Genomic DNA, 27338 nt, shown 5'->3' with positions numbered 1-27338 from the left:
AGTGATGGAAGGACGAAGGACAAGGCAAACGAGGCAGGGGAGAAAAGCAGGGGGTGATGGGGAAGAGGGGCACACAGAGGGATGCCGAGAGGAAGGGCTGGGGGGAGGCAGGTGTGCAGAGGGGGATGAGGGGCAGCACAGAGAGAGGTGGGAGCAGCCAGGCCACCTGAGAAGAAGGTCAGGCCTCAGAAGGCAGCAGACCTCATACTTTGAAATCATCTCCAGAAACTGACAGACCTGAGTGCAAATCCTGGTATGTGTCGAACAGTTTCTGAAACTTGTGTTTGGCTTTGTACGCCCGGATGGTCCCGAGTCCCCGGAGAGAAGATGCTAAGTGAGAAAACACTGGACTCTGTGCTGGGGAAGCAGAGACAGACACACAACAGAGAAAGTCAGGGAGGCTGGACGCGAGGAAACCCACTGCCTCCCGGGGTCTGTGGTCACACGTCCTGACAAAGGGCACACCCAGGGCTTCCTGGAGGGCTGCCTGGGGAAGGAAGCTGCCCCTTTTGGAAAGGATCTTCCATGTGACCCTCAAACTCCTGTTCATGCCAACCTTCACTTTAACAACCTGGAAATTAAAGATTCTCTTTGAACTCACCTTTGACCAAATTCAAATTGAAGCTAGATTTAGGTAAAGGAACTCTTTATTAACTCATCAAGATCCTCTCAAACATGCCTCCCTCCAAATTCTTCTGGCATCTCTCCATGTGGAAATTGTTCACAATGTTTTTTAAAACATATTGAAGGACGGTTGATTTACAACAATATGTTAGTTTCAGGTATATAGTACAGTGAGTCACTTATTTTTTCTTATTATATTCCATTATAGGTTATTACAAGATACTGAATAAAATTCCTTGAGCTTTACAGCCAATCCTTGTTGCTTACCTATTTTACATGGTACTGTTTATCTGTTAATCCCATATTCCTAATTTATTCCTCCCTTCCAGTCCCCTTTGGTAACCATAAGTTGTTTTCTGTATCTCTGAGTCTATTTCTGTTTTGTACATAGTCTTTTACTTTTTAGATTCCACGTATAAGTGATGACGTATCATATTTGTTTTTCTCTGAATTACTTTACTAAGAATAATATTCTTTGCATCCATGTTGCTGAAAATTGCAGTATTTCATTCTTTTTCATCACTGAGTAATTATTCACTAATTTATGAGTCAGTGGCATTCCAAAATTTAATTCATTAGAGTCCTCACCACACTGAATTTTGATGAGCTACCTGTGTGCCATCTCCACCTTAGATGAGTAGCCTAAAGGCTGGGATAGAGTCAGTACATCCCCCACCCTGGACCAGACCCAGACCCAGGACAGGGTGAGACAAGTAAGGGGAGTGGACAGTCTGATGCCTCCCCCGTCCTGAGCCTCTCCCTGCACCTGCGCCAGGAGCCTCTGTGCGAGTCATGGAGCACCCAGTGCTGCACCACCCTTGTGCCCACAGGACCCAGCAGATGAGGAGCCTTTGAATAGTCTTGACTTCTGCTCTGGGAACCTGATGGATGTTTTTATAACTTCCCTGCTGGATACCTGTCCTGGTGTTTGGAGGTCACTGTGACATGTGACATTCACATCACCTTTTTAGAATCTGACAGTGGCCTTAGTGTCCACTCTCTTTTGAGTGATTTCATGTGGGTTTTGGGTCTGGTGTCACATGACTGGTCATTCATTTCCTGCCATCTTCTCTAAGAGCACACTGACCATGAGCACCAGGGTCAGGCTCCTGCCCATCAGGGAACAGGTGAGCTGTAGGCTGCAGGGCAAGGAGGACCCCTTACGGTTCTCATTCTCCACAGTAAACAAGGCTGTAACTTGCTGTGTCAGTGGCAGACTGTGACACTGTGACCTCTGTCCGGGATGAGTGATAATTTGTGTTGTATCAGCAGGAAATACCGACATCACCTTGTTACCTGTGCATCTCCTGAGAAGAGCTGTTAGTAAAACCTGGGTGTTTAGAAGAAGTTAAGATCACTTATCTTGCAGGCAGCTATGGAGATTTTATAAAATGAAAGGGAAAAAAGTCAAGGGGGAGAACTCCAAATTATTTTCAGGGCCTGACTCCTTAGCCTACCATCTGAACATCTGTCTGGTGACAGTGTAATCAGTAGCAATGTGCACATGGGCGCTGCGGGGTGGGGGTGTGCTGGGATACAAGGGGGCAAAGACACAGAACCTCCTCTTATGCTTAGTGTCCTCCGTTCTACCAGCAAGGAAGGAGAAGGCTTCCTCCTGTGAGACACTGGAGCTCAGAGAGGGTAGGAACCCCTGGCTGGGGGTGGACAGCTTGGGCTGGAGGCCAGCTGACCATCCACTGGACCCTGGGGCTCTTTCAACCTGGGGGTGTCTGACCAGGAACCATAACTATTAGTGCCCCACCTGTGACACTGACTTAAAGGAAAAACCTTCTGTGAAACTGAACATGATCATACATTTCCCCTCTGTACGTTGTTCAGGCAAAGAGCTGAAAATGATTCAGTGGTGCTTTGCCTTTGGTCATCCAGTTGCATGCCTGTGTTCTCATTTCAGCATCCACATGGCTCTCTGCCTTCACTAAGTTGAATAACATTTTATTTTAGCTTCCTATAACTTTGCCCTTTTAAGAGCAACACAAACACAGACCGAGCTCATGCTTCAAATAAGAGAGACTGGGAGCTCTGTTCAGTCCTTTTCTGCACCCCAGCAGGTGTCCCAATCCAACCCCAGAACTCAGTCTGGAACCAGGGTTCTCACAGGGATAACGCAGGTGAATTCCGGGGCCATCACCCTGTCAGAAGGATGCCAAGGCTGCAGCTCCAGAGAGCACAGAAAACTCACAAGAACCAGGCTCCCATTTTCACAGCAAATGTGGTGACATCAACACTACTTATCACAGACAAGACTTCTGAGCAGGAAGCAGACGTGACTGTTCACCCAGGGAGAGTCCTGGAACGAACTCTTCAGCATGACCTCCCTCACCTGCTTCCCTGTCGGGAGATCAAAGCTGCAGCTGATTCTCTCCAGCAGGCATGGTGGCCAGGGTCAACTTTAGAAACCAGGTATCATCTCAACCTTGAACACCAGGGAACCAAACATCCCACCACCTACCTCACCTCATGCCCAAGAGTTTCAGCGGGCCAGAGGGAACGCACACCTGTGAAAAGCCATCCTGTTTCTTTCAAACCCCTCTTAGGGCTGAGCAGGATGCCAGGATGAGTGAACTGGAGGGTCTGCAAAGACAATTAATTTGTACAGGGGAAGAGGGGATGTCAAGGCTCTGGTATTATGTTGCCCAATGTAACAGTCTTTTTCCCACAAACACTGAGCTCACTATCCTGAAGCAGATATGTAGCAGACATGGAATCACTCAGCAGTCACAGACACATGTAACTTTACATTTCATGTGACTGACAGCTACATTTTCCACAACCCTGAGGACACTTGGGAACAAACCTCACAAGGCCAGGACAACTTCCCTGGCAGGGGGAGGGAAGGAATTGCATGCAAGGACCATGGGCTGACAGCCTTCCTGCAGGTTATCATTCATGCTCTGTGAGACCTGCTAGTCATTGTTGTTCAGTCCCTAAGTCGTGTCTGACTCTTTGTGACCAAATGAACTACAGCACGCCAGGCTTCCCTGTCCTGCACTATCTCCCAGAGTTTGCTCAAATTCATGTCCATTGAGTCAGTAATACTATCTAAATATTTTATCCTCTGTCGTTCCCTTCTCCTCCTGCCCTCAATCTTTCCCAGCATCAGGGTCTTATCCAATGAGTTGGCTTTTCAGATCAGGTAGCCAAAGTATTGGAATTTCAGTTTCAGCATCAGTCCTTCCAATGAATATTCAGGACTGATTTCCTTTACGATTGACTGGTTTGATCTTCTTGCTGTCTAAGGGACTCTCAAGAGTCTTCTCCAGCACCAAAGTTCAAAAGCATCAATTCTTTTGTGCTCAACCTTCTTTATGGTCCAACTTTTACATCCATACATGACTACTGGACAAACCATACCTTTGACTATACAGACCACTGTCAGCAAAGTGATATCTCTGCTTTGTAATATGCTGTCTAGGTTTTTCAGTTTTTCTTCCAAGGGCAAGTATCTTTTAATTTCATGACTGTGGTCAACATCCACAGTGATTTTAGAGCCCAAGAAAATAAAGTGTGTAACCGTTTCCACTTTTTCCCCATATATTTGCCATCATGGGATGGGATTGGATGCCATGATCTAGTTTTTTGAATGCTGAGCTTTAAAACCAGTTTTTTTCACCCTCCTCTTTCACCTTCATCAAGAGATTCTTTAGTTCTTTGCTTTGTGCCATTCGAGTGGTATCACCTGCATATCTGAGGTTGTTGATATTTCTCCAAGCAATTTTGATTCCAGCTTGTGATTCATCCAGCCTGGCATTTCGCATGATGTACTCTGCATATAAGTTAAATAAGCAGGGTGACAATGTACAGACTTGAAGTACTCTTTTTCCTATTTGGAACCAGTCTGTTGTTCCATGTCCAATTCTTACTGTTGTTTCTTGTCTTGCATGCTGGTTTCTCAGGAGGTAGGTAGGTGGTCTGGTATTCCCATCTCTTCAAGAATTTTCCAGTTGTGATACACATAGCCAAAGTCTTCCATGTAGTCAATGAAGCAGAAATAGATTATTTTCTGGAATTCCTTTGCTTATCTATGATCCAACGGATGTTGGCAATTTGAGCTCTGGCTCCTCTGCCTTTTCTAAATCGAGCTTGCACATCTGGGTAGTTCTTGGTTCATGTACTGTTGAAGCCTACCTTGAAGGGTTTTGAACATTACCTTACTAGCATAGAAATGAGTACAACTGTGCAGTACTTTGAACATTCTCTGGTATTGCTTTTCTTTGAGATTGGAATGAAAACTGACTTTTCCAGTCCTCTGGCAACTGCTGAGTTTTCCAAATCTGCTGGCATATTGAGTTTGCAGCAAACTAACAGCATCTTTTAGGATTTGAAATAGCTCAGCTGGAATTTGATCACCTGCACTAGCTTTGTTTGTAGTGATGTTTCCTAAGATCCATTTGACTTCACACTCCAGGATGTCTGGTTCTAGGTGAGTGATCACATCACTGTTAATATTTTCTTATTTCTTCTTGTTCAAGGTCTGGTGTCTTTGGCAGTGGCCTGCAAGTACTTTATAAGTGTCAAACTCAAGAAATTCTCATAGGAACCCCAGAAACTGAGGGATTAAGAACACTCACTTAAGTAAGATTAAGTATATTAACCTACCTAAGTGGTAGAGCAGATGTCAGACCCAACTCTGTTTTATTCCAAAGTCTGTACCTGTGTATTAAGTCATTATAGTCATGTCCGACTCTTTGCAACCCTATGGACTGCTGCCCACAAGTCTCCTCTATCCATGGGATTCTCCAGGCAAGAATACTGGAGTGGGTTGCCATTTCCTTCTCCAGGGGATCTTCCCACCCGAGGGATCGAACCTGTATCTCTTATGTCTCCTGCACTGGAAGGCAGGTTCTTAACCACCAGCTCCACCTAGTTCAGTTCAGTTCAGTCTCTCAGCCATGTCCGACTCTTTGGAAGCCCCTTATTCCCAAGGCTGGGCTTTTATTCACAGCTGCAGTGTCTCTTTTAGCATGGGCGGCTGCGACCAGCGCACTTAGTGCAGCTGAGAGGAGCTACCCCACGTCCGAGGTCAGGGGCAGAATCTGGGAGGACCCCATGCCCGAGGGGAGGCGGCCAAGAGGAGTTACCCCACATCCAACATCAGGGGCAGCAGCCGAGAGTGCCAGACACAGGAATGACCAAGAGGAGCTACCCTACGTCAGAGGTCAGGGGTAGCAGCCAAGAGGAGCTACCCAGCGTCCGAGGTTAGGGGCGGTGGCCAGGAGGACCTACCCCACGTCTGAGGCCAGAGGTGGCAGCCGGGAGGACCTACCCCATGCCGAGGCCAGGGGCCGCGGCCGGCAGGAGCAACCCCACCTCCAAGGAGTGGTGGCTGCACAGGGTGCAGGAGGTCCTAGAGGAGCTAGTCCACGTTCATCATCAGAAGGGACAGTGGTGAGGAGATACCCCTTGTTCAAGGTAAGCAGCAGCAGCTGCACTTTGCTGGAGCAGCCGTGAAGAGATACCCCAGGTCCAAGGTAAGAGAAACCCAAGTAAGACGGTAGGTGTTGCTAGAAGGCATCAGAGGGCAGACACACTGAAACCATAATCACAGAATACTAGTCAATCTAATCACACTAGGACCACAGCCTTGTCTAACTCAATGAAACTAAGCCAAGCCTGTTAGGCCACCCAAGATGGGCAGGTCATGGTGGAGACATGTATGTGGTCTGACAGAATGTGGTCCACTGGAGAAGAGAATGGCAAACCACTTCAGTATTCTTGCCTTGAGAACCCCATGAACAGTATAAAAAGGCAAAGTGATAGGATACTGAAAGAGGAACTCCCCAGGTCAGTAGGTGCCCAATATGCTACTGGAGATCAGTGGAGAAATAACTCCAGAAAGAATGAAGGGATGGAGCCAAAGCAAAAAAAAAAAAAAAAAAAAAAAAAAAAAATATATATATATATATATATATATATCCAGTTGTAGATGTGACTGGTGATCGAAGCAAGGTCTGATGCTGTAAAGAGCAATATTGCATAGGAACCTGGAATGTCAGGTCCATGAATCAAGTCAAATTGGAAGTGGTCACACAAGAGATGGCAAGAGTGAACATCGACATTCTAGGAATCAATGAACTGAAATAGACTGAAATGGGTGAATTTAACTCAGATGACCATTGTATCTACTACTGAGGGCAAGAATCCCTCAGAAGAAATAGAGTAACCATCATGGTCAACAAAAAGGTTCGAAATGCAGTACTTGGATGCAATCTCAAAAACAACAGAATGATCTCTGTTCATTTCCAAGGCAAACCATTCAATATCACAGTAATCCAAGTCTATGCCCCAACCAGTAATGCTGAAGAAGCTGAATTTGAATGGTTCTATGAAGACCTATAAGACCTTTTAGAACTAACACCCAAAAAAGCTGTCCTTTTCATTATAGGGGACTGGAATGCAAAAGTAGGAAGTTAAGAAACACCTGGAGTAACAGGCAAATTTGGCCTTGGAATACGGAATGAAGCAGGGCAGAGACTAATACAGTTTTTCCAAGAAAATGCACTGGTCATAGCAAAACCCTCTTCCAACAACACAAGAGAAGACTCTACACATGGACATCACCAGATGGTCAACACCAAAATCAGACTGATTATATTCTTTGCAGCCAAAGATGGAGAAGCTCTACACAGTCAGCAAAAACAAGACCAGGAGATGACTGTGGTTCAGATCATGAACTCCTTATTCCAAATTCAGACTGAAATTGAAGAAAGTAGGGAAAACCACTAGACCATTCAGGTATGACCTAAATCAAATCCCTTATGATTATACAGTGGAAGTGAGAAATAGATTTAAGGGACTAGATCTGATAGATAGAGTACCTGATGAACTATGGACTGAGGTTTGTGAAATTGTACAGGAGACAGGGATCAAGACCATCCCCATAGAAAATAAATACAAAAAAGCAAAATGGCTGTCTGGGGAGGTCTTACAAATAGCTGTGAAAAGAAGAGAAGTGAAAAGCAAAGAAGAAAAGGAAAGATAAAAGCATCTGAATGCAGAGTCCCAAAGAATAGCAAGAAGAGATAAGAAAGCCTTCCTCAGTGATCAATGCAAAGAAATAGAGGAAAACAACAAAATGGGAAAGACTAGAGATCTCTTCAAGAAAATTAGAGATAGAAAGGGAACATTTCATACAAAGATGGGCTCAATAAAGGACAGAAATGGTATGGACTTAACAGAAGCAGAAGATATTAAGAAGAGGTGGCAAGAATACACAGAAGAACTATACAAAAATCTTCATGACCCAGATAATCACAATGGTGTGATCATTCACCTAGAGCCAGATATCCTGGAATGTGAAGTCAAGAAGGCCTTAGAAAGCATCACTACGAACAAAGCTAGTGGAGGTGATGGAATTCCAGTTGAGCTATTTCAAATCCTGGAAGATGATGCTGTGAAAGTGCTGCATTCAATATGCCAGGAAATTTGGAAAACTCAGCAGTGGCCACAGGACTGGAAAAGGCCAGTTTTCATTCCAATCCCAAAGAAAGGCAATGCCAAAGAATGCTCAAACTACTGTACATTGCACTAATCTCACACGCTAGTAAAGTAATGCTCAAAATTCTCCAAGCCAGGCTTCAGCAATACGTGAACCATGAACTTCCAGATGTTCAAGCTGGTTTTAGAAAAGGCAGAGGAACCAGAAATCAAATTGCCAACATCTGCTGAATCATGGAAAAAGCAAGAGAGTTCCTGAAAAACATCTATTTCTGCTTTATTGAGTATGCCAAAGGCTTTGACTGTGTGGATCACAATAAACTGTGGTAAATTCTGAAAGAGATGGGAATACCAGACCACCTGACCTGCCTCTTGAGAAATTTGTATGCAGGTCAGGAAGCAACAGTTAGAACTGGACATGGAACAACAGCCTGGTTCCAAATAGGAAAAGGAGTACATCAAAGCTGTATATTGTCACCATGCTTATTTAACTTGTATGCAGAGTACATCATGAGAAACGCTGGGCTGGAAGAAGCACAAGCTAGAATCAAGATTTCCGGGAGAAATATCAATAACCTCAGACATGCAGATGACACCACCCTTATGGCAGAAAGTGAAGAGGAACTAAAAACCCTCTTGATGAAGGTGAAAGAGGAGAGTGAAAAAGTTGGCTTAAAACTCAACATTCAGAAAACGAAGATCATGGCATTCAGTCCCATCACTTCATGGGAAATAGATGGGGAAACAGTGGAAACAGTGTCAGACTTTATTTTTTGGGGGCTCCAAAATCACTTTAGATGGTGACTGCAGCCATGAAATTAAAAGACACTTACTACTTGGAAGAAAAGTTATGACCAACCTAGATAGCATATTGAAAAGCAGAGACATTACTTTGCCAACAAAGGTCCGTCTGGTCAAGGCTATGGTTTTTCCAGTGGTCATGTATGGATGTGAGAGTTGGACTGTGAAGAAAGCTGAACGCTGAAGAATTGATGCTTTTGAACTGTGGTGTTGGAGAAGACTCTTGAGAGTCCCTTGGACTGCAAGGAGATCCAACCAGTCCATTCTGAAGGAGATCAGCCCTGGGATTTCTTTGGAAGGAATGATGCTAAAGCTGAAACTCTAGTACTTTGGCTACCTCATGCGAAGAGTTGACTCATTGGAAAAGACTCTGATGCTGGGAGGGATTGGGGGCAGAAGGAGAAGGGGATGACAGAGAATAAGATGGATGGATGGCATCACTGACTTGATGGACGTGAGTCTGAGTGAACTCTGGGAGTTGGTGAGGGACAGGGAGGCCTGGCATGCTGTGATTCATGGGGTCACAAAGAGTCGGACACGACTGACCAACTGAACTGAACTGAACTGCAGTGTCTTTGAGGGAGAATAATCAGGGTTAAGGATGCCCATGTGTGAATACATGCATTTTTCCTCCAGACTTCGTTATTTATATTCAGAATACTCTCAGATCTAACTCAGCTAATAACTAACAGCTTTTGCCATTACCATACATCGTATTAAGCACCAGAAGTTGAACAAAATTCCTGGGAATCTTGTATGAAAACACCTTAAAACAGAAGATTTAAGGGATGGTCTGAATACACCTGAACAACTTGCTAACCCACTGCTACCAAAGCCTGTGGCAGCATTGCTAGTTGATCACAGCAGCCTTTCAAACAGAATTTGCATGTGACTTCATCATTCAGGCACTGCTAAATGCAGAGCGGACCAGACCGTTAAAAAGAATGAACTAATGCCATTTGCAGCAACATGGATGGACCTAGAGAGTGTCACATGAATGAAGTCAAACAAAGAGGGAGAAATATATGAAATCCTTTATATGTGGAATCTAATAGGAAATTATACAAGTGAACTTACAAAACAGAAACAGACTCTCGTTCTTAGAGAACGAACTTATGGTTGCCGGGGGAAGAATGAGAAAAGATAGGGAGCTTCGGATGGACGTGTACACAGTGCTGTATTTAAAATGGATAACCAACAAATATCTACTGAGTAGCACATGGAATGTTAAGTGCAGCCTGGATAGGAGAGGTGTTTGGAGTAGAATGGATACATGTATATGTATGACTGAGTTCCTTCATTGTTCACCTGAAGCCATCACAATGTTGTTTGTTAATTGGCTATACCCCAATACAAAATAAAAAGTTTAAAAACAAACAAAAAAGAATTGGCAAGAGAAAGGCATGGAGAAGGCAATGGCAACCCACTCCAGTACTCTTGCCTGGAAAATCCCATGGGCAGAGGAACCTGGTAGTCTGCAGTCCATGGGGTCGCTAAGAGTTGGACACAACTGAGCTACTTCACTTTCACTTTTCACTTTCATCCATTGGAGAAGGAAATGGCAACCCACTCCAGTATTCTTGCCTGGAGAATCCCAGGGACAGAGGAGCCTGGCAGGCTGCTGTCTATGGGGTCACATAGGGTTGGACATGACTGAAGCGACTTAGCAGCAGCAGCAGCAGAGAAAGGCAATCAAATGCCATCCAGGTTTTATGTACTGCTCTGTGACTATTGCTATGCTCAATTTTGCAAAAATGTGCTCAATAAACCCATTATAATCAGCTGCATATTCATCATTAAGATGAAAGTGTCAGCCTAAGCTTCTAGAGGCAACTAGGTAGCAGGATCTGAAACAAAACCTCGGGACTTCAGTAGTCCTTCAGAGCACAAAGAAGAAGCAGGTTTATGCCTTCTGGCCATAGCTGTCAGACAAGTGAACTTACAGAACAGATGTCCTTACAAAATAGATGTCAGGTGTCCTTCTTGCTGGTGGTTCCAGCAGTGACCTTAAGAAATACTATAAGTTACTATTTAGAGAAAACAGCAGTATTATTATTTATGGCACAGACCCACCACCTAGAGAGAGAACATAGACAATTCTAATCAACTAGCCACCACATGTGGTTATCTGGGGTGTGTAGGAGGGGGTATCTGGATTGAATTTACAGTCTAACATTCCTGCAGCCTACTAGAGTACCAAAAATTCCAATATTCCACAGAGATGGGGCCAAAGTTTTCAGACTCTTCAGATGAAACATTGAGAAAATCCTGTACTGCTTCTTCATTATAAAAGCCTCAGGAGGTGCCCTTCTCTCCACTTCTGTGTGGATGGGAAGTAGCCCTTCCCTAGGTATAAATCTTAATCACTTGTTCCTTCTGGAACAACACCTCTTTGAATGTACCAGAGACCTGCTTTTTCCAACAAAACTACTGAATGACTCCAGCTCATGTGCACCCTCAAATCATAAAACGTCTGAAGCCTTGTCTACACAGAAGACTGGATGGAGCTCATCACTTCCTCTTCTGCCTCCCCAGGTCCTACCATGCTACCAAGTCACATCAGCAGAATGCCACATACCTGGACTCTACTGCTCCCCATCCACCCAAACACCTCACAAGACCACACCTCACAGGAGTTCAGCTAGTTCTCTTGATGAGTGAAAACTTCTAAAGCTTTTATAAAACAGATGATCACTATCCTTTTTGCAAATAATTAGAATAAGTATCTCTTAAGCATTTTTATTATTAAAAACAAAGCACACAAATGCCACAATAAAGGGAAAAAACACTTTTGAATGAACTTAGATTTTTTTTCCACTTGGTAGATACAAAGACTCATAGGACTCAATATGCTTCTCTTCTTGGCTTGGTTTCTAGAAGGTTAAATTGGTATTAATTTGTAATAATTATTCATGATTCGGGTCTCTGATATAAATATTTTCCTTCCTTATTTTTTGGCTATAGTTCTTACAACTTTTTAAAAAACATGTAACAATTCTGCTTTATTTTTTTGTTTTAATATTGATGAAATATGTACATTAATAATCAGATAAATTCAATTATTTCATCATCTGTGATTACCCATAGTATTGAAGGATTCATCATAAAATGCATTCGCCATTATTATTATTATTTTTTTGGCTGTGCTGTGTGGGATCTTAGTTCCCCAACCAGGGATTGAAGTTGTGCCCCCTGCAGTGGAAGCACAGAATCTTATCCACAGGACCGCCAGAGAAGTCCCTGTTCCTCATTATTCTACAAGTAGGAAACTGATTGGGGTAATACACCAAATGCCTACCAAACAGATTCCCCGTCCTGGGTCCTCCCAGGGGAATATTTTTCATATAGCATCTCATATAGTTTTCCCATATAGCATCATTTATATGAGAAGTTTTGAGAAAGGAGGGACCACAAACAGTGTGGGATCACTCCAAATACTGGTGATGATAAAGAATGAAGCTGAAAATAATAGGACTTATCTTTCCAATACATTTAACAGCTGCAACTTACTCGGACATGTAAATTAATGTATTTTTCAAATATATCACTTCTGACACACATTTCCTTAATATCTCCTTTCCTTTTCTTAATCTTTTACTATCCTTGTCATCTCTAGTAGGAGAAGAAAAAAATGTCATCTTTAGCAGAAGAAAAACTCCTATTTTCTTTCTACAGTAGTTCAAACATGATGAAATGTTTTATTTTTAAGAAAAGTATCTATAGAGTGGATAATCCGTTAGGCAGTATGTCATAAACAAGACAGAACGGTCCCTGTCCTCACCGTGCTCACATTCATCTTTGTGCTAAAATGCAAAGCTGCAGCTGACCTGTTAAAGGCCACACTGACTCACAGCGGCCATCACATTCAATTACATAATGTCAACTTAGTGAGAAATTCCAGAAGATAAGACTCTCTGGAATTTCAAGGGTATGGTTAATTACAGCATAAATGGAAGCCAGCCTGCCTTGCCATCCCAACCTGAGAGCCCCGGTACTCACCTGCAGATTCCAGGCGTTTCACGTCTCGTGATGACCTTAAGAAATACCACTGGATAGCAAAGAAAATGATGCCAAAGGGAATCACAAGTACAGCAACCCAAGGAGTCACAGCCACCATCACGCCCATCACACCAATCACAAGTAAAAACATCTGAAATGGCAAAAATAGATACAGAGGGCTCCTTAGGAAGGACACTTCTCAAACTTTAATGGGCTGTTTTGTTAGGATTAAACTCCTTTGCTCAAAAGACTTGTTGAAACAGTAAGGAATGCTTTTGCATCTTAAGAAATAAAACTATAGGAGGTCCTCATAATGTTTATTATATGAACCAAACACTATGATAAGAACTTTCTCAGTATTCTTTTTCACTTGCTAACTTAAGCCTGACTCTTTGTGACCCCATGGACTGCAAAACACTAGGCTTCCCTGTCCTTCACCATCTCCCAGAGTTTGCTCCAACTCATGTCCATTGAGTCAATGATAACATTCAACCATCTCACCCTCTGTCATCTCCTTCTCCTCCTGCCTTCAATCTTTCCCAGCATCAGGGTCTTTTCCAATGAGCTGGCTCTTTACATCAGGTAACCAAAGTACTGGAGCTTCAGCTTCAGCACCAGTCCTTCCAATGAAGAGTCAGGGTTGATTTCCTTTAGGATTGACTGGTTTGATCTGCTTGCTGTCCAAGGGATTCTGAAGAGTCTTCTCCACCACAGTTCAAAAGCATCAATTCTTCAGCTCTCAGCTTTCTTTATAGTCTAACCCTCACATCTATACATCACTACTGGAAAAACCATAGCTTTGACTAGATAGACCTTTGTTGGCAAAGAATGTCTCTGCTTTTAATACACTGTCTAGGTTTGTCATTGCTTCTCTTCCAAGGAGCAAACGTCTTTTAATTACATGGCTGTAGTCACCATCTGCAGTGATTTTGGAGCCCAAGAAAATAAATTCTGTCACTGTTTCCCCATCTATTTGCCATGAAGTGATGGGACTAGATGCCATGATCTTTATTTTTTGACAGAGCTCCCACAATTAGGAGTTCAGAAGCATCAAGGGGTGAGTTTCTAGATGTCTTCGTCCCCTGGGGGACTGGAGGAGACCCATGAGGGGAGGACTTCATGCCTGACTCACATCTGTACCTCAGGACCTCAAATCTATCTCATTTGTTGAAGGGAAGGAGGGAGAGAGGGAAATACCCTCACCACCTCACACACACCTGACTCACAAACTTAAAATCCAAACAACCAGCAATATATCCTCAGACCCTACATTCCAGATGGACCTCTCTCCTGCTTCAGTCAAACTCCTTCCAAAAATAGCCTGTCTTCACCTCAACTCCCTCCATGCCTCCTGCATTTGCAACCCTTTGTAGTCTGGCCTCCTCCCACCTGAAGCCTGTTCCTTGAGTCACCAGAAGCCTCCTGATTTGAAATCAACTGACAATTTTCCACAGACTCACCCTCTCATTTGAGTTGAACAGACTCATCCTTCCTTGGCTCCCCAACCTACTTCCTCCTTTCTCACTTGCTATTCATTGTGTGTCTCCTCTCCTCCCCTTTCTCTCTGAGTATCGAACCTTCTTATCTTGACCCCTAAAACTGCTTCACTCTCCCTGGGTTGCCATCTTCACAGATTCAACTACTACCTGCTCAGTGAAAACTACACAGGCTCCATGCTCATCCCAGGTCTCTCCCTCGAACACCAGACTCTTACTTCCAATGACCTGCAGGTCATCTCCACCTTCAACTTCAAGATAATTGAACTACAGGGCAGAGCTGAGATTTAAAATCAGTGAGACTAGAATTTTATCTCCTCATTACTGAGACTGGATCCTACAGAAATCAGGTAACATCTATCTCTGTCCTTCCCTATGTCATGCAAAAATATGTGACAATTCTGATAATGACTACTAACTAACCAAATACTAAGCACACGGAGGAAACCCAACCTTGGCCTAGCTTGTCATTAACAAAGATACAGAGCCTTTCACAAAATCTTTTCAAAGCTATTCACAATCACTGTTAAAATATAGCACTGTTTTTAGGGAAGAAGTGTTTCTAGGGATAAATTATGTAGTTAAACTCAGCAGGATGTACTCATAAAATCAGTTTGTGAAAGAGGAAAAAAAAAACCAAAAACCGGACATCTCTGCAGTAAAAGCACTCTGCCTCCTCATCTCAGCTTAATTCACATTGGTAACAGTGAAAGCCATGCTCACAGGCTACACTGTCTGCAGTTAGATATTGACTGCTGCATTTCTGTGCTCAGCTTTTGATAATGCATTTCACTTCTGAAATTAACAATTGGAAAGAAAATGAAAATTTTCCACAGATTTAATCACTAAAAATTTGACAGTATTAAATAACAGGAACAAACAAACAAACAAAAAAAACACTCCACATGAGCAACAGTACTGAGCGAAGAAATGAGAGCTGAGATGACCCAACATCATTCTTTAGAACCTCAAATTCACAGACAAAACAGAGGCTGGATGATAGTATTCCTGTAGGTCTCTCTCTCTCTCTCATTTTTTTAAGACCCTTTAAGACAGAGCAATCAACTTGTTAAAAGAAAAACTTCCTACAAAAACAAAAGACATTTTATGAGATGGCTTCGATCGTGGAATTGAATTACTGGCTTAAAGGCTTTATATCTTCAATAACTGCTCTGTATTGTACTTGTTGAATTCCCTGGTGGGTCACTGGTAAAGAATCCACCTGCCAATGCAGGAGACGTGGGTTTGATTCCTGAGTCAGGAAGATCTCCTGGGCAAGGAAATGACAACCCACTCGAGTATTATTGCCTGAAAAATCCCATGGATGGAGGAGCCTGGCGGGCTACAGTCCATGGGATCACAAAATAGTTGGATACAACTTAGTAACTAAACAACATTGTCCTTGCTAAAGTATGAATTTCATGTTATTTTTACCACTCTTCTCTTGGTAAGTAACCACACCTGGCTTTATCCAAATAAAACAGTGCAGTAAGTATTTGTCCTCTGTAGGAATACAATGTATCAGCTTGTGCTCAGTCCTGTCCAACTCCTTGTGACCCCATGGACTGTAGCCCACCAGCTTCCTCTGTCTATGGAATTCTCCATGCAAGAATAGTGGAGTGGGTTGCTCTTTCCTCCTCCAGGGAATCTTCCTGTCCCAGGGATCAAACTCACATCTCTTGCATCTCCAGCACTGGCAAGCAAATTCTTCACCACTGAACCACCTGGGAAGCCTGATACAATGCATAGTTTAGTTAATCTAGGCTATCTTTCCAGGAGAGGTGATTATTTCTATATTGTGAAAGTCTCACAGTAAAGGGAATCCAGTGAGACACCTGGAAGGCAGAGGGAGAACCAATTGCCCAGCATGTCACTGCTTCAGAACAACCTTGATGTCACTGTGTAGCCACTCTTGCCCCAGGTGTTTCTCATGTTAACTCAGCCTCCCAATCACAGCTGCACCTCTCTCTCACAAGCATGACCTTACAGAAGATAACAGGACACATTGCCAGGCTGAAAGGCCCACCCTCAGCCCCTCTGAAATGGCCTTGAGAAACAGGCACTCTACTATTCCCTGTGAAAACTCTGAGAGGATTGGTATGTTACCTGGATGAAATCTTGAAATATCTGGGGCAGCAAGTCATCCATATGCCCAATGTCTTTGGAGAAACGATTTAAAATTCTTCCTACAAGAACAGGATATGAGAAATTATTCATTTCCTCAGATAGGAAACAAACAATTCACAAACAAATGAAAACACTATTTGTAAAGTATATGTATTTAGAGACTTTCCCTGTGGTACAGTGTCCCCAGTGCAAAGGACATAGGTTCAATCCCTGGTCCAGGAAGATCCCACATGCCACAGAGCAACTAAGCCTTCACAACTACTGAAGTCCCTGTGCTTACAGCCTGAGCTCCACAGCAAGAGAAGCCACTGTAATGAGAAGCAGGAGCACCACAATGAAGAGCAGCCCTGCTTGCTGTAAGTAGAGAAAGCCTATGTGCAGCAACAAAGACCCAATCCAACTATAAATAAATACATCTTAAATGTATACCTGTGGCGGATTCATTTTGATATTTGGCAAAACTAATACAGTTATGTAAAGTTTAAAAATAAAATAAAATTAAAAAAAAATAAATAAAAGCAACCTTGCAAGATTCTTCTTTCAAGATTGCAAAGCGATCTTGAGAAAGAAGAATGGAACTGGAGGAATCAACCTGCCTGACTTCAGGCTCTACTACAAAGCCACAGTCATCAAGACAGTCATCATACTGGCACAAAGACAGAAATATGGATCAATGGAACAAAATAGAAAGCCCAGAGATAAATCCACCCACCTATGGACACCTTATCTTTGACAAAGGAGGCAAGAATATACAATGGAGAAAAGACAATCTCTTTAACAAGTGGTGGTGGGAAAACTGGTCAACCACTTGTAAAATAATGAAACTGGAACACTTTCTAACACCATACACAAAAATAAACTCAAAATGGATTAAAGATTTAAACATAAGACCAGAAACTATAAAACTCCTAGAGGAGAACATAGGCAAAACACTCTCCAACATAAATCACAGCAGGATCTTCTATGACCCACCTTCCAGAATACTGGAAATAAAAGCAAAAATAAACAAATGGGACCTAATTAAAATTTAAAACTTCTGCACAACAAAGGAAACTATAAGCAAGGTGAAAAGACAGCCGTCAGAATGGGAGAAAATAATAGCAAATGAAGCAACTGACAAACAACTAATCTCAAAAATATACAAGCAACTCCTACAGCTCAATTCCAGAAAAATAAACGACCCAATCATAAAATGGGCCAAAGAACTAAATAGACTTTTCTCCAAAGAAGACATACAGATGGCTAACAAACACATGAAAAGATGCTCAACATCACTCATTATCAGAGAAATGCAAATCAAAACCACAATGAGGTACCATTTCACTCCAGTCAGAATGGCTGCGATCCAAAAGTCTACAAGTAATAAATGCTGGAGAGGGTGTGGAGAAAAGGGAACCCTCTTAAACTGTTGGTGGGAATGCAAACTGGTACAGCCACTAGAGAACAGTGTGGAGATTCCTTAAAAAACTGGAAATAGAACTGCTTTATGATCCAGCAATCCCACTGCTGGGCATACACACCGAGGAAACCAGAATTGAGACACGTGTACCCCAATGTTCATCGCAGCACTGTTTATAGTAGCCAGGACATGGAAGCAACCTAGATGTCCATCAGCAGATGAATAAATAAGAAAGCTGTGGTACATATATACAATGGAGTATTACTCAGCCATTAAAAAGAATACATTTGAATCAGTTCTAATGAGATGGATGAAAACTGGAGCCTATTATACAGAGTGAAGTAAGCCAGAAAGAAAAACACCAATACAGTATACTAACGCATATACATGGAATTTATAAAGATGGTAACAATAACCCTGTATGCAAGTGAGCAAAATAGACACAGATGTATAAAACAGTCTTTTGGACTCTGTGGGAGAGGGAGAGGGAGAGGGTGGGATTATTTGGGAGAATGGCATTGAAACATGTATAATATCATATAAGAAATGAATTGCCAGTCCAGGTTCAATGCAGGATACAGGATGCTTGGGGCTGGTGCACTGGGATGACCCAGAGGGATGGTATGGGGAAGGAGGTGGGAGGGGGGGTTCAGGAAGGGGAACACATGTACACCTGTGGTGGATTCATGTTGATGTATCACAAAACCAATACAATATTGTAAAGTAAAAAATAATAATAATGATAATAAAGACATGATAAATGGTTAAAAATAAATAAGTAAAATAAAATTATAGGCCAAATTCCCTCTAAAAAAAAAAAGAAAGAGAAAACAGGATGATAACTAAAAAGAAACAAAATTACCACTAAATGGCAGTGGGTGGGGAGTTGAAACTGAGCCCTTATTTTTAAAAGAATGGGGGAATCTTGTGGCAGTGTCAAAAAGGGTTGGTGGATTTCAGAATGTTCCCTCCCTTTAGATCCATCCCATCTAAGACTCATTCCAAGTGCTAAGTTGGTAAATAAACAGTTGCAAAATACCCAAATTAATCCTAATGTTACACTAACTTTGCTTTAGTTGTCAAGATTAGTTTTCCCAAGTGATACTTTTTAAATCAACATAATTATAATCTCTCTGTAATTTTTTCCCTCCAGATCATTCACAGCACCTCACATTTGGGGAAAACTGTGAGTTTTGACTATTTCCAAGTTGTGAGTTTACTACTGGGGTAATAAAGTCATTATTTTCAGAGGTGTACCAGGTGTGACAAGCACAGACTTATGAATAAGCATCTAAGAAGATCAGAGGGATGACGGCAGGAAAACAAATATATTACTAAATCACTAAGGATCACTTATCATTGATTTTATCTCCCTTTTCAGAATCCACAACAATAGTATATCCACAATGATATATATAAAGGCTGCAGGATTAGAATATGAGAACTAATTTCTATTAAATATCTAGGGCAAACTTAAAATGCCACTTGCCACATCAGTAAACAAAGGATTCTGCAACCGTGAGGACTCTGCAGCCACCCTACAAGGGTGGTGCACCCTGAGGAGATGCAGGATGAGAAAGCAGAGGGTACTGGCCCCAGACAGGAGAGGTGCACATCAAAGGAACTGCAACAAGGAGGAGCCAATACTGACTCCAAGGTGGATCTGTTTCTTTGACCATTGCTGTTCACTGCTTTTGTTAGGGAACCCTGACCCTCTGCCTCAAAGTTAAACTAAAGTGGCTTTTTTTCAGCTCACAGGGGGACAATCTGACCCTCACCACCTGTGAATGGCTGTAGAAAAGAAAAAAATTAACAAATCCCCTCCAATTTTGCAAGGCAAATGGCTTTACTTCCTCGCCTCCTCTCCTCTGTGTTCTATAAAAGAACCTGGCATCCAGACCCCAATAAGATGGTTATTTTGAGACATTAGTCTGCCAGGTTTCCAAATGAAGTTGCTATTTCTTGCTTTAACACATTAGCTGTAAGACTTACTGGCATTGTGAGGCGAGCAGAGTGAGCTTGAACTTGGTAACAAGTAACACCACTCCACGTGGTTCTCTCTTCATGCCATCACACACCAGAAACAAAGACACCATAAACAGTCTATTACAAATTCTAGTTTTGAAAATAAACACAGGGAAAAGTTCAACTTAGTGTACCTACAAAAGAGTAAATAAGTGATACCCTGAAACCCTTGGGTGTATCTTTGCAGCATTTAATTAGGCTTCTATTTCTTGAAGGAATGAAGTTCTGATAATAGACACAGGATGAAGAAACAATATATATACTAGTGTGCCTGCTGCTCTAGGATTAGTGCGCTTGAAGATTTAAACTTGGTTCCAAATCCTTGAATAATAAATACATCAGCATCTGGAGAAGCCTACAGGTCATCATCAGCCTGTTCAGCTGTGGTCAGGAGCACTCAGAGGCTGTGATAACAGAAATTCAGTCCCATTTGATGCTCCCAAATTTATAACCATAGCTTTCACATTAACAGGCAAAGTAAAGTAGAGCAGCTTCACAGCCAAAATACCATGGACTCCTCCAATCACTTCCTCGCTATGACTTCATAATATGATGAGACCTATGTGAGCCTCTGCACCTTACCATCCTGTGCTCCACACAGTGCCTGGACTAAATGACATGTGTTGAATAAATCTGCACAAGATGCTGCCCTAAACAGTCTTATTTAATCCTCACAACAGCCTTGTCAAACAGGAAGGGCAACTGTTATTCCCATTTCACAGGAGAGGAAATTCCCAGAAACTATGTCATTATCCTTACTAAGGTTCATTAGTTACTGCCAGTGTGCTAAATGCTATGACTATATTAACCTGTTTAATGCCCACAAAATCAAGATATTGGTAAGTGTGTGAATAATGTCCTCATTTTATAGGTAAGAAAATCAAGACACAGAGAAATTAAATAATTTGCACATAAGTATTAACATAAATATAACTGGCTATTACTACTAGTAACTAGCACCAGGACTGAACCCAGGAAGTTGGCTCCAGAGTCCATACTTATAACCATGACAATATCCTGCCTGGAGATTTGCCTGCCCAGTAGTATCTAACTACTTTGACCTTGATCACACAGCTAGTTGATGACCAGGCAACTCCTGTCCTCTCTCCAGTCACATCCCTGCTTTGACAGGTCCTGTCAATCATGACCTGCAAAAACAAACCTGCCCTGGGCCTCAACACAAGTCTAACCAACTGAACAGAGTGGGCATATATGCTGATGAACTACCTGTTCATAGAAACCCACGTCAGGAGACTACCTTCCAAAGCAAGACAGGTCAAAGGCCTCAGAATGGAGGAAACAACCACTGGGAAACCTTCAGGGACACCCTTACTTAGTAATGAAAATCCACCTGCTATATACCACAAGACCTCTTAAATGTAACCAAAATTCCATTGTAAAACTAGAGGGTTGATTTTCCTGCAGAGGAGGTATACCTTTCACTGATCTTGCATTTAAATTAATTTTCCATTACAATTCAGATAAACCTCAAAATATGAGCACATGCCAGAGCTCTGTGGTCCCAGAAATGGATGGACAATGAAAGAAAGAAACACACAGCCTGTCTCCTGTAGAAATGTTTCTGGAAGAAGGTCATTCCTAGTTAGCTTAACACCATGTAACACGCCCAATGTTCCAACAACTAGTCAAAGACATTTCAACACATTTGCATTGTATATTGGGTATATATAACAAATGGATTTCTAAATCATCCTGCAAAGTAAACGTTATTTTTTTTACAGACATGCATAAGTTGGAATAAAAGCTTATTTGCTCCTATATTCAGATTTTTTTCCTACCAAGAAAAATTATCAATGAAGCTTTTTGTACAAAATGAAAAACCACGGACAGTGATTTTCTTCCAAGCATATCTTCCATTTTCAAATATGAAAATGTAATCAGGCACTAAATGTGTTAATAAGACATATTCATTGAGAAGCTTCATGTCCGACTTACCTATTGGATTTCTGTTGAAAAACAATACCGGAGCTCTCAAAATGCTCTCCAACATTTTGTTGTGCAAAGTTTGTGAAGAATTAGCAAGGACATAGAATAACAGCAGAGACCTTGTGATGCCAAAAAGGAAGGTAGATACAGTTAACCCTGAAATAAAGAAACATCAATCAGCACAAGATCTCTGTCTAATCCTCAGTGATGCTGAAGCATGGTAGGCAGTTTATAAAGATACAATGCATTTAATTGTATAGGTAAAATTTACACAAAAATTTACATACACAGAATAAATAAAATGTTATATATGTAAATATATATATATATATAGTAAATTCTGTAAGAGTTTAATGCTTTCACAAAAATACATTTATAAAGAAGAATATAAAAATCAATGTTTTCCTCTCACTAAATAGAAACAACACAGGGGTAAAAATATCTGTTACCTACAGTTTCATTCTAGGCTTTCCTAATTCAATTACAAGTTCTAATAAAAACTCACAAGATTGATAATTGCAAAAAGTAGTTGATCTTCTCTCCACATTTCAAATTTCACTATTTACAAACATGTCCCACAATCTAAAATTGAGGTACACTTTGGTACCAGCATGTGAATTAACAGGAAATAGGAGAAATGATTTACCATTTCCCTGTAATTTATAAGGAAATTTACTTCCATGTAAAGTAGCTTCTTAGGAACCTACTGTATAGCACAGGTAACTCTACTCAATGCTCTGTGGTGACCTAAATGGGAAGGAAATCCAAAGAGAGGATATTTTATCACTGGTTCACTTTTCTGTACCACAGAAACTAACACAACATTGGAGAGCGAGTATACTGAAATAAAAATTAATAAAAATTTAAAATATTAAAAATAAAGTAACTACTCTAGGCCCAAGTAACTTTAAAGAGTATAAAAAGACCATGTTAAGTTGCAAGTGGACAATCTCTTAAATAACTGAATTGTAAGAAACTACAAATTATATTCTGGCATGAGATAATTAATCTAAACAAGCAATTAATCTCTCACTAAGTGTTTGATAGAACCCCAAAGCATTTGTAAACAAATATAATCATGCAAATTTATGTTTTATCAATAACATAAATGAACTCTACTATGCATATAAACGGAGAGGTAATGGCACGCCACTCCAGTACTCTTGCCTGGAAAATCCCATGGTTGGAGGAGCCTGGAAGGCTGCAGTCCATGGGGTCGTGAAGAGTCGGATACGACTGAGCAACTTCACTTTCAGTTTTCACTTTCCTGCATTGGAGAAGGAAATGACAACCCACTCCAGTGTTATTACCTGAAGAATCCCAGGGATGGGGGAGCCTGGTGGCTGCCGTCTATGGGGTCACACAGAGTCGGACACGACTGAAGTGACTCAGCAGCAGCAGCAGCAGCATACATATAAAGGGCTTCCCTGGGAGCTCAGAGGTTAAAGCGTCTGCCTGCAGTGTGGGAGACCTGGGTTCAATCCCTGGCTTGGGAAGATCCTCTGGATAAGGAAATGGCAACCCACTCCAGTATTCTTGCCTGGAGAATCCCATGGACGGAGAATCCCATGGACGGAGGAGCCTCGGACATGACTGAGCGACTGAACTGAACTGATGCATATAAAAATTAAAAGAGCCCTCTAAACATCTCTTCAACCCACAATGCTAAATAGAGTTGGGGTAACTTCTGTAATAAATATTCCATCAAACACTTTTTTCCATTCAGCTGACCAGTATTATTTAAATTCTGAAAGCTGCTCAAATTCCTGAATTCCATTAACAGCCATTTGCCTTAGCCCACCATCCCATATGGATGTGTAACAGAATACCTTCCTTCTTCTCCAAGCTCTCATTGTCCACCAATTCAGAAAGTAAACTGCTGGTGGATTCAAGTTTCTTGACAAGCAATCAACAAAATAAATGCCAAATTTCAGTGAGTGGATTTTTACATAACACACTCTTTGTTAATCTTTGTACAAGCATTTGTACAAGCAAACTTTGAAAAGCATTTTCTGTGAGGATGTTTAAATTTTTATTTAGTTTTTGTTTTAATTTTATTAGGGTATAGTTGCTTTACACTGTTGTGTTAGTTTCTGCTGTACAATGAAGTTAACCAGCTGTATGTATACATATATCCCCTCCCTCTTAGACCTCCCTTGCCCCCATCCCTCCCCTCTAGGTCATCACAGAGCACTGAGCTGAGCTCCCTGTGCTACACAGCAGCTTCTGACTAGCTATCTGTTTTACAGATGGTAGTGTATGTATGTCAATCCTAATCTCCCAGTTCATCTTCCCCACCTCCCTACCCCTTGCTGTGTCCACACATCTGTTCTCAAAATCTACGACTCTGTTCCTGCCCTATAGGTTTATATGTACTGTTTTTTCTAGATTCCATATATATGCATTAATATAAGCATTTTGTTTGTTTTTCTCTTTTGACTTACTTTACTCTGCATGATAGACTCTAGGTCCATCCATGTCTCTACAAATGACCCAATTTCCTTACTTTCTATGGATGAGTAATATTCCAGTGTATATATGTACCATAAATGAAATGAAAAGACAGTCCTGAGAATGGGAGAAAATAACTGCAGACTAAGCAACTGACAGGGATTAGTCTCCACAATATACAAGCAGCTCATGCAGCTCAATATCAGGGGAAAAAAAATTAAAAATGGGCAGAAGACCTAAATAGACATTTCTTCAAAAAAGACATACAGATGGCCAAGAGGCACGTGAAAAGATGGTCAGCATCACTATTAGAGAGATGTTGATCAAAACTACAATAAGATATTACCTCACACCAGTCAGAATGGCCATGATCAAAAAATACACAAACAATAAATGCTAGAGAGTGTGGAGAAAAAGCAACCCTCTTGCACTGTTGGTAGGATTGTAAATTGATACAGCCACTATGGGGAGCAGTATGGAGGTTCCTTAGAAAACTAGAAATACAACTATTATGTGACCCAGCAATCTCACAACTGGGCCTATACCCTGAGAAAACCATAATTCAAAAAGACACATGTACCCCAATATTCATAGCAGCAATATTTACAAAACCCATGGCATGGAAGCAACCTAAATGTCCATCAACAAATGAATAGATAAAGAAGATATTTAAAATTTTAAGTGAAGATACCCTTTAAGTAGTATATAATGCGATATATATTCTTTTTTTTTATTTTATTTTATTTTATTTTTAAACTTTACATAACTGTATTAGTTTTGCCAAATATATTCTAAACATTCTTGTGAATAGAGGCAGTCATGCTAATATTAGTCTGGCACACCAAATGTTAAATTAATCACACAGTTGGGGAGGAGATAACACTGTGATCTCAAGATAAGAAAGAGAAGGAATCTAATCCCAGGCCCTGGATTTCCCCTGTTTAGCTTCTCTAGTAATTAGTGAAGCCCAAGAGATGACCAGTGTGGTAAAGGGGAGCTTTGCATACCTGGGAGGGAATAATGCTTTTAACTGGGGCCCATGCTGCCAGAGGATTTCACCCAAGATCAATAAAAGCCAGGGGTTATTTAGACTGAATTGGAACATCCTGAACCACAGGGTGGGGATTCACCTCTAATCCCCTTGCCCATCCATATAGTGGATAAAAGATTTAGCTAAAGCAATCTATTTAATAGACAATAGCCATGTATTTTCCAGGGGCTGATTTTCTGAATGTGCAATACTGGTTTAACTACCAAAATCCAGTACAGAGCAAATTAAGAGTCTTCATTCAACCTCTTTTCTTCTAGTAGATCTTTAAAATAATTATTCTAATTAATTAACAGAGTAAATGAGACTAAGACAATCAGTTAATACATTACTGAATTACTCTAGAAGCCCTAGTTTATCACACAGACTCTTTATAAACACCTTGCTGCTGCTGCTGAGTCACTTCAGTCGTGTCCAACTCTGTGCAACTCCATAGACGGCAGCCCACCAGGACGCCCCATCCCTGGGATTCTCCAGGCAAGAACACCGGAGTGGGTTGCCATTTCCTTCTCCAATGCATGAAAGTGAAAAGTGAAAGTGAAGTCTCTCAGTCGTGTCCAACCCTCAGTGACCCCATGGACTGCAGCCTTCCAGGCTCCCCATCTATGGGATTTTCCAGGCAAGAGTACTGGAGTGGGGTGCCACTGCCTTCTCCATGAACACTTTAGACTCTGCTATAATGGAGCAGATGACGCAACTTTACCTGAATAAGCTCCTAAGAACCAGTTCAGCACAAACATTACATCTGTGGCTTCTTCTACATATGTCCCAAAATATAGGCCACTTTGTACATTTGCCCTATGGAACAGGGAAGAAGAAATATTACACTATAGATTATACATAGAATTTACACAAATATCAAAAATTTTAGCTCAATTCAAGAAATGTATTTTATGCTGTAAAGTATTTCCCAGCTCACAAGACCCTGTGTGTATCTCTCTTTTAAAAATCTGAATCAGTTTTCAAAACTGTCTGTGAAGACAGACTTAGAAAAGGAACTTACAGTTGCCAAGGGGAAGGATAATTAGAGAGTTTGGATGGTCATGCACACATTGCTAGATTTAACAGAGGTAACCAACAAGGATTTATTGTACAGCACATGGAACTCTGCCCAATGTTATGTGGCAGCCTGGATGTGAGCAGGGTTTGGGGGAGAATGGATACATGCATATGTATGACTGAGTCCTTTCGAAGTTCACCTGAAACTATCACAACGTTGTTGATCGGCTATACTCCAATACAGTATTAAAAGTTCAAAAAAAGAAAAAAAAGTTTCTGTGAAGAAGCTGCTAGAGGGAGGGACATGGGAGAGATCACAGGGGGATCACACACCACCCGCAAGAACTTTCATTTTTCTTCAGGGAAACTACTTGAGGGTCAGTCCCCCTGACTCTGTGGGAAAGTGAGGCTTCGTATAGACTTACAGCACTTTCAGTCAGACCAGGAATCACTCACCAGTTTAAAAGCCACCAATCCTGCAGGACATAGGCAACCTGGAGCAGGAAACAGCAGTCATTCACACACTGACATCACTGAGCCTCACACCCCGCTTACTAGGAAGGGGGACAGAAAGGCTCCAGAACATGGAGATGGTCCTTCCAGCTCAGGTCTGCACCAAGCCCCATGCCCAGATGACCACAGGTCAGGGGAGAGCATGTTACAGTTTAACATGTTTAAAAGAAACCCCCTTTTCCCTAGAAGACTTTGCTCCCCAAATATAATGTATTTCAATGCAAATCCAAGTAGACTGTGAAAGGCAGTAATAACAGTGCAAATGTTGGGATTTTTCAAAGCAAAAAGCTTGACAGGTACAGAGATGGTCAGTTCCGGTGTCAGCTTGGCTGAGCCAGTCTCCAGTGATTCAACCAAACGCTTGTCTAGATGTTGCCTTAAGGTAGTTTGTGGATGTAGTTCACATCTATCATCAGAAGTTAAGCAGAGGAGATCACCCTCAACACTGTGGTTG

General features: G+C 41.6%; 1 protein-coding gene across 1 annotated transcript in view; it reads right to left on the bottom strand.

The window, feature by feature from the left end:
- The window catches only part of LOC129624640 (ATP-binding cassette sub-family C member 4-like), a 158857-nt gene that overhangs the window by 54438 nt on the left and 77081 nt on the right, over window positions 1-27338 (bottom strand). The window contains exons 17-22 of the mRNA XM_055542793.1: window positions 26828-26865; window positions 26076-26170; window positions 21883-22029; window positions 16482-16561; window positions 12880-13030; window positions 238-357 (exon numbers count right to left, since the gene is read on the bottom strand). Of these exons, the coding sequence (XP_055398768.1) occupies window positions 238-357; window positions 12880-13030; window positions 16482-16561; window positions 21883-22029; window positions 26076-26170; window positions 26828-26865 (631 nt within the window). The remainder of the gene's footprint in view (window positions 1-237; window positions 358-12879; window positions 13031-16481; window positions 16562-21882; window positions 22030-26075; window positions 26171-26827; window positions 26866-27338) is intronic.

Source organism: Bubalus kerabau, chromosome 12 (genome assembly GCF_029407905.1).
Source record: "Bubalus kerabau isolate K-KA32 ecotype Philippines breed swamp buffalo chromosome 12, PCC_UOA_SB_1v2, whole genome shotgun sequence".
Classification (NCBI taxonomy): Eukaryota; Metazoa; Chordata; class Mammalia; order Artiodactyla; family Bovidae; genus Bubalus; species Bubalus kerabau.
The sequence above is the reverse complement of the archived record's forward strand: the minus strand, read 5'-3'. Positions and strand labels throughout refer to the sequence as shown.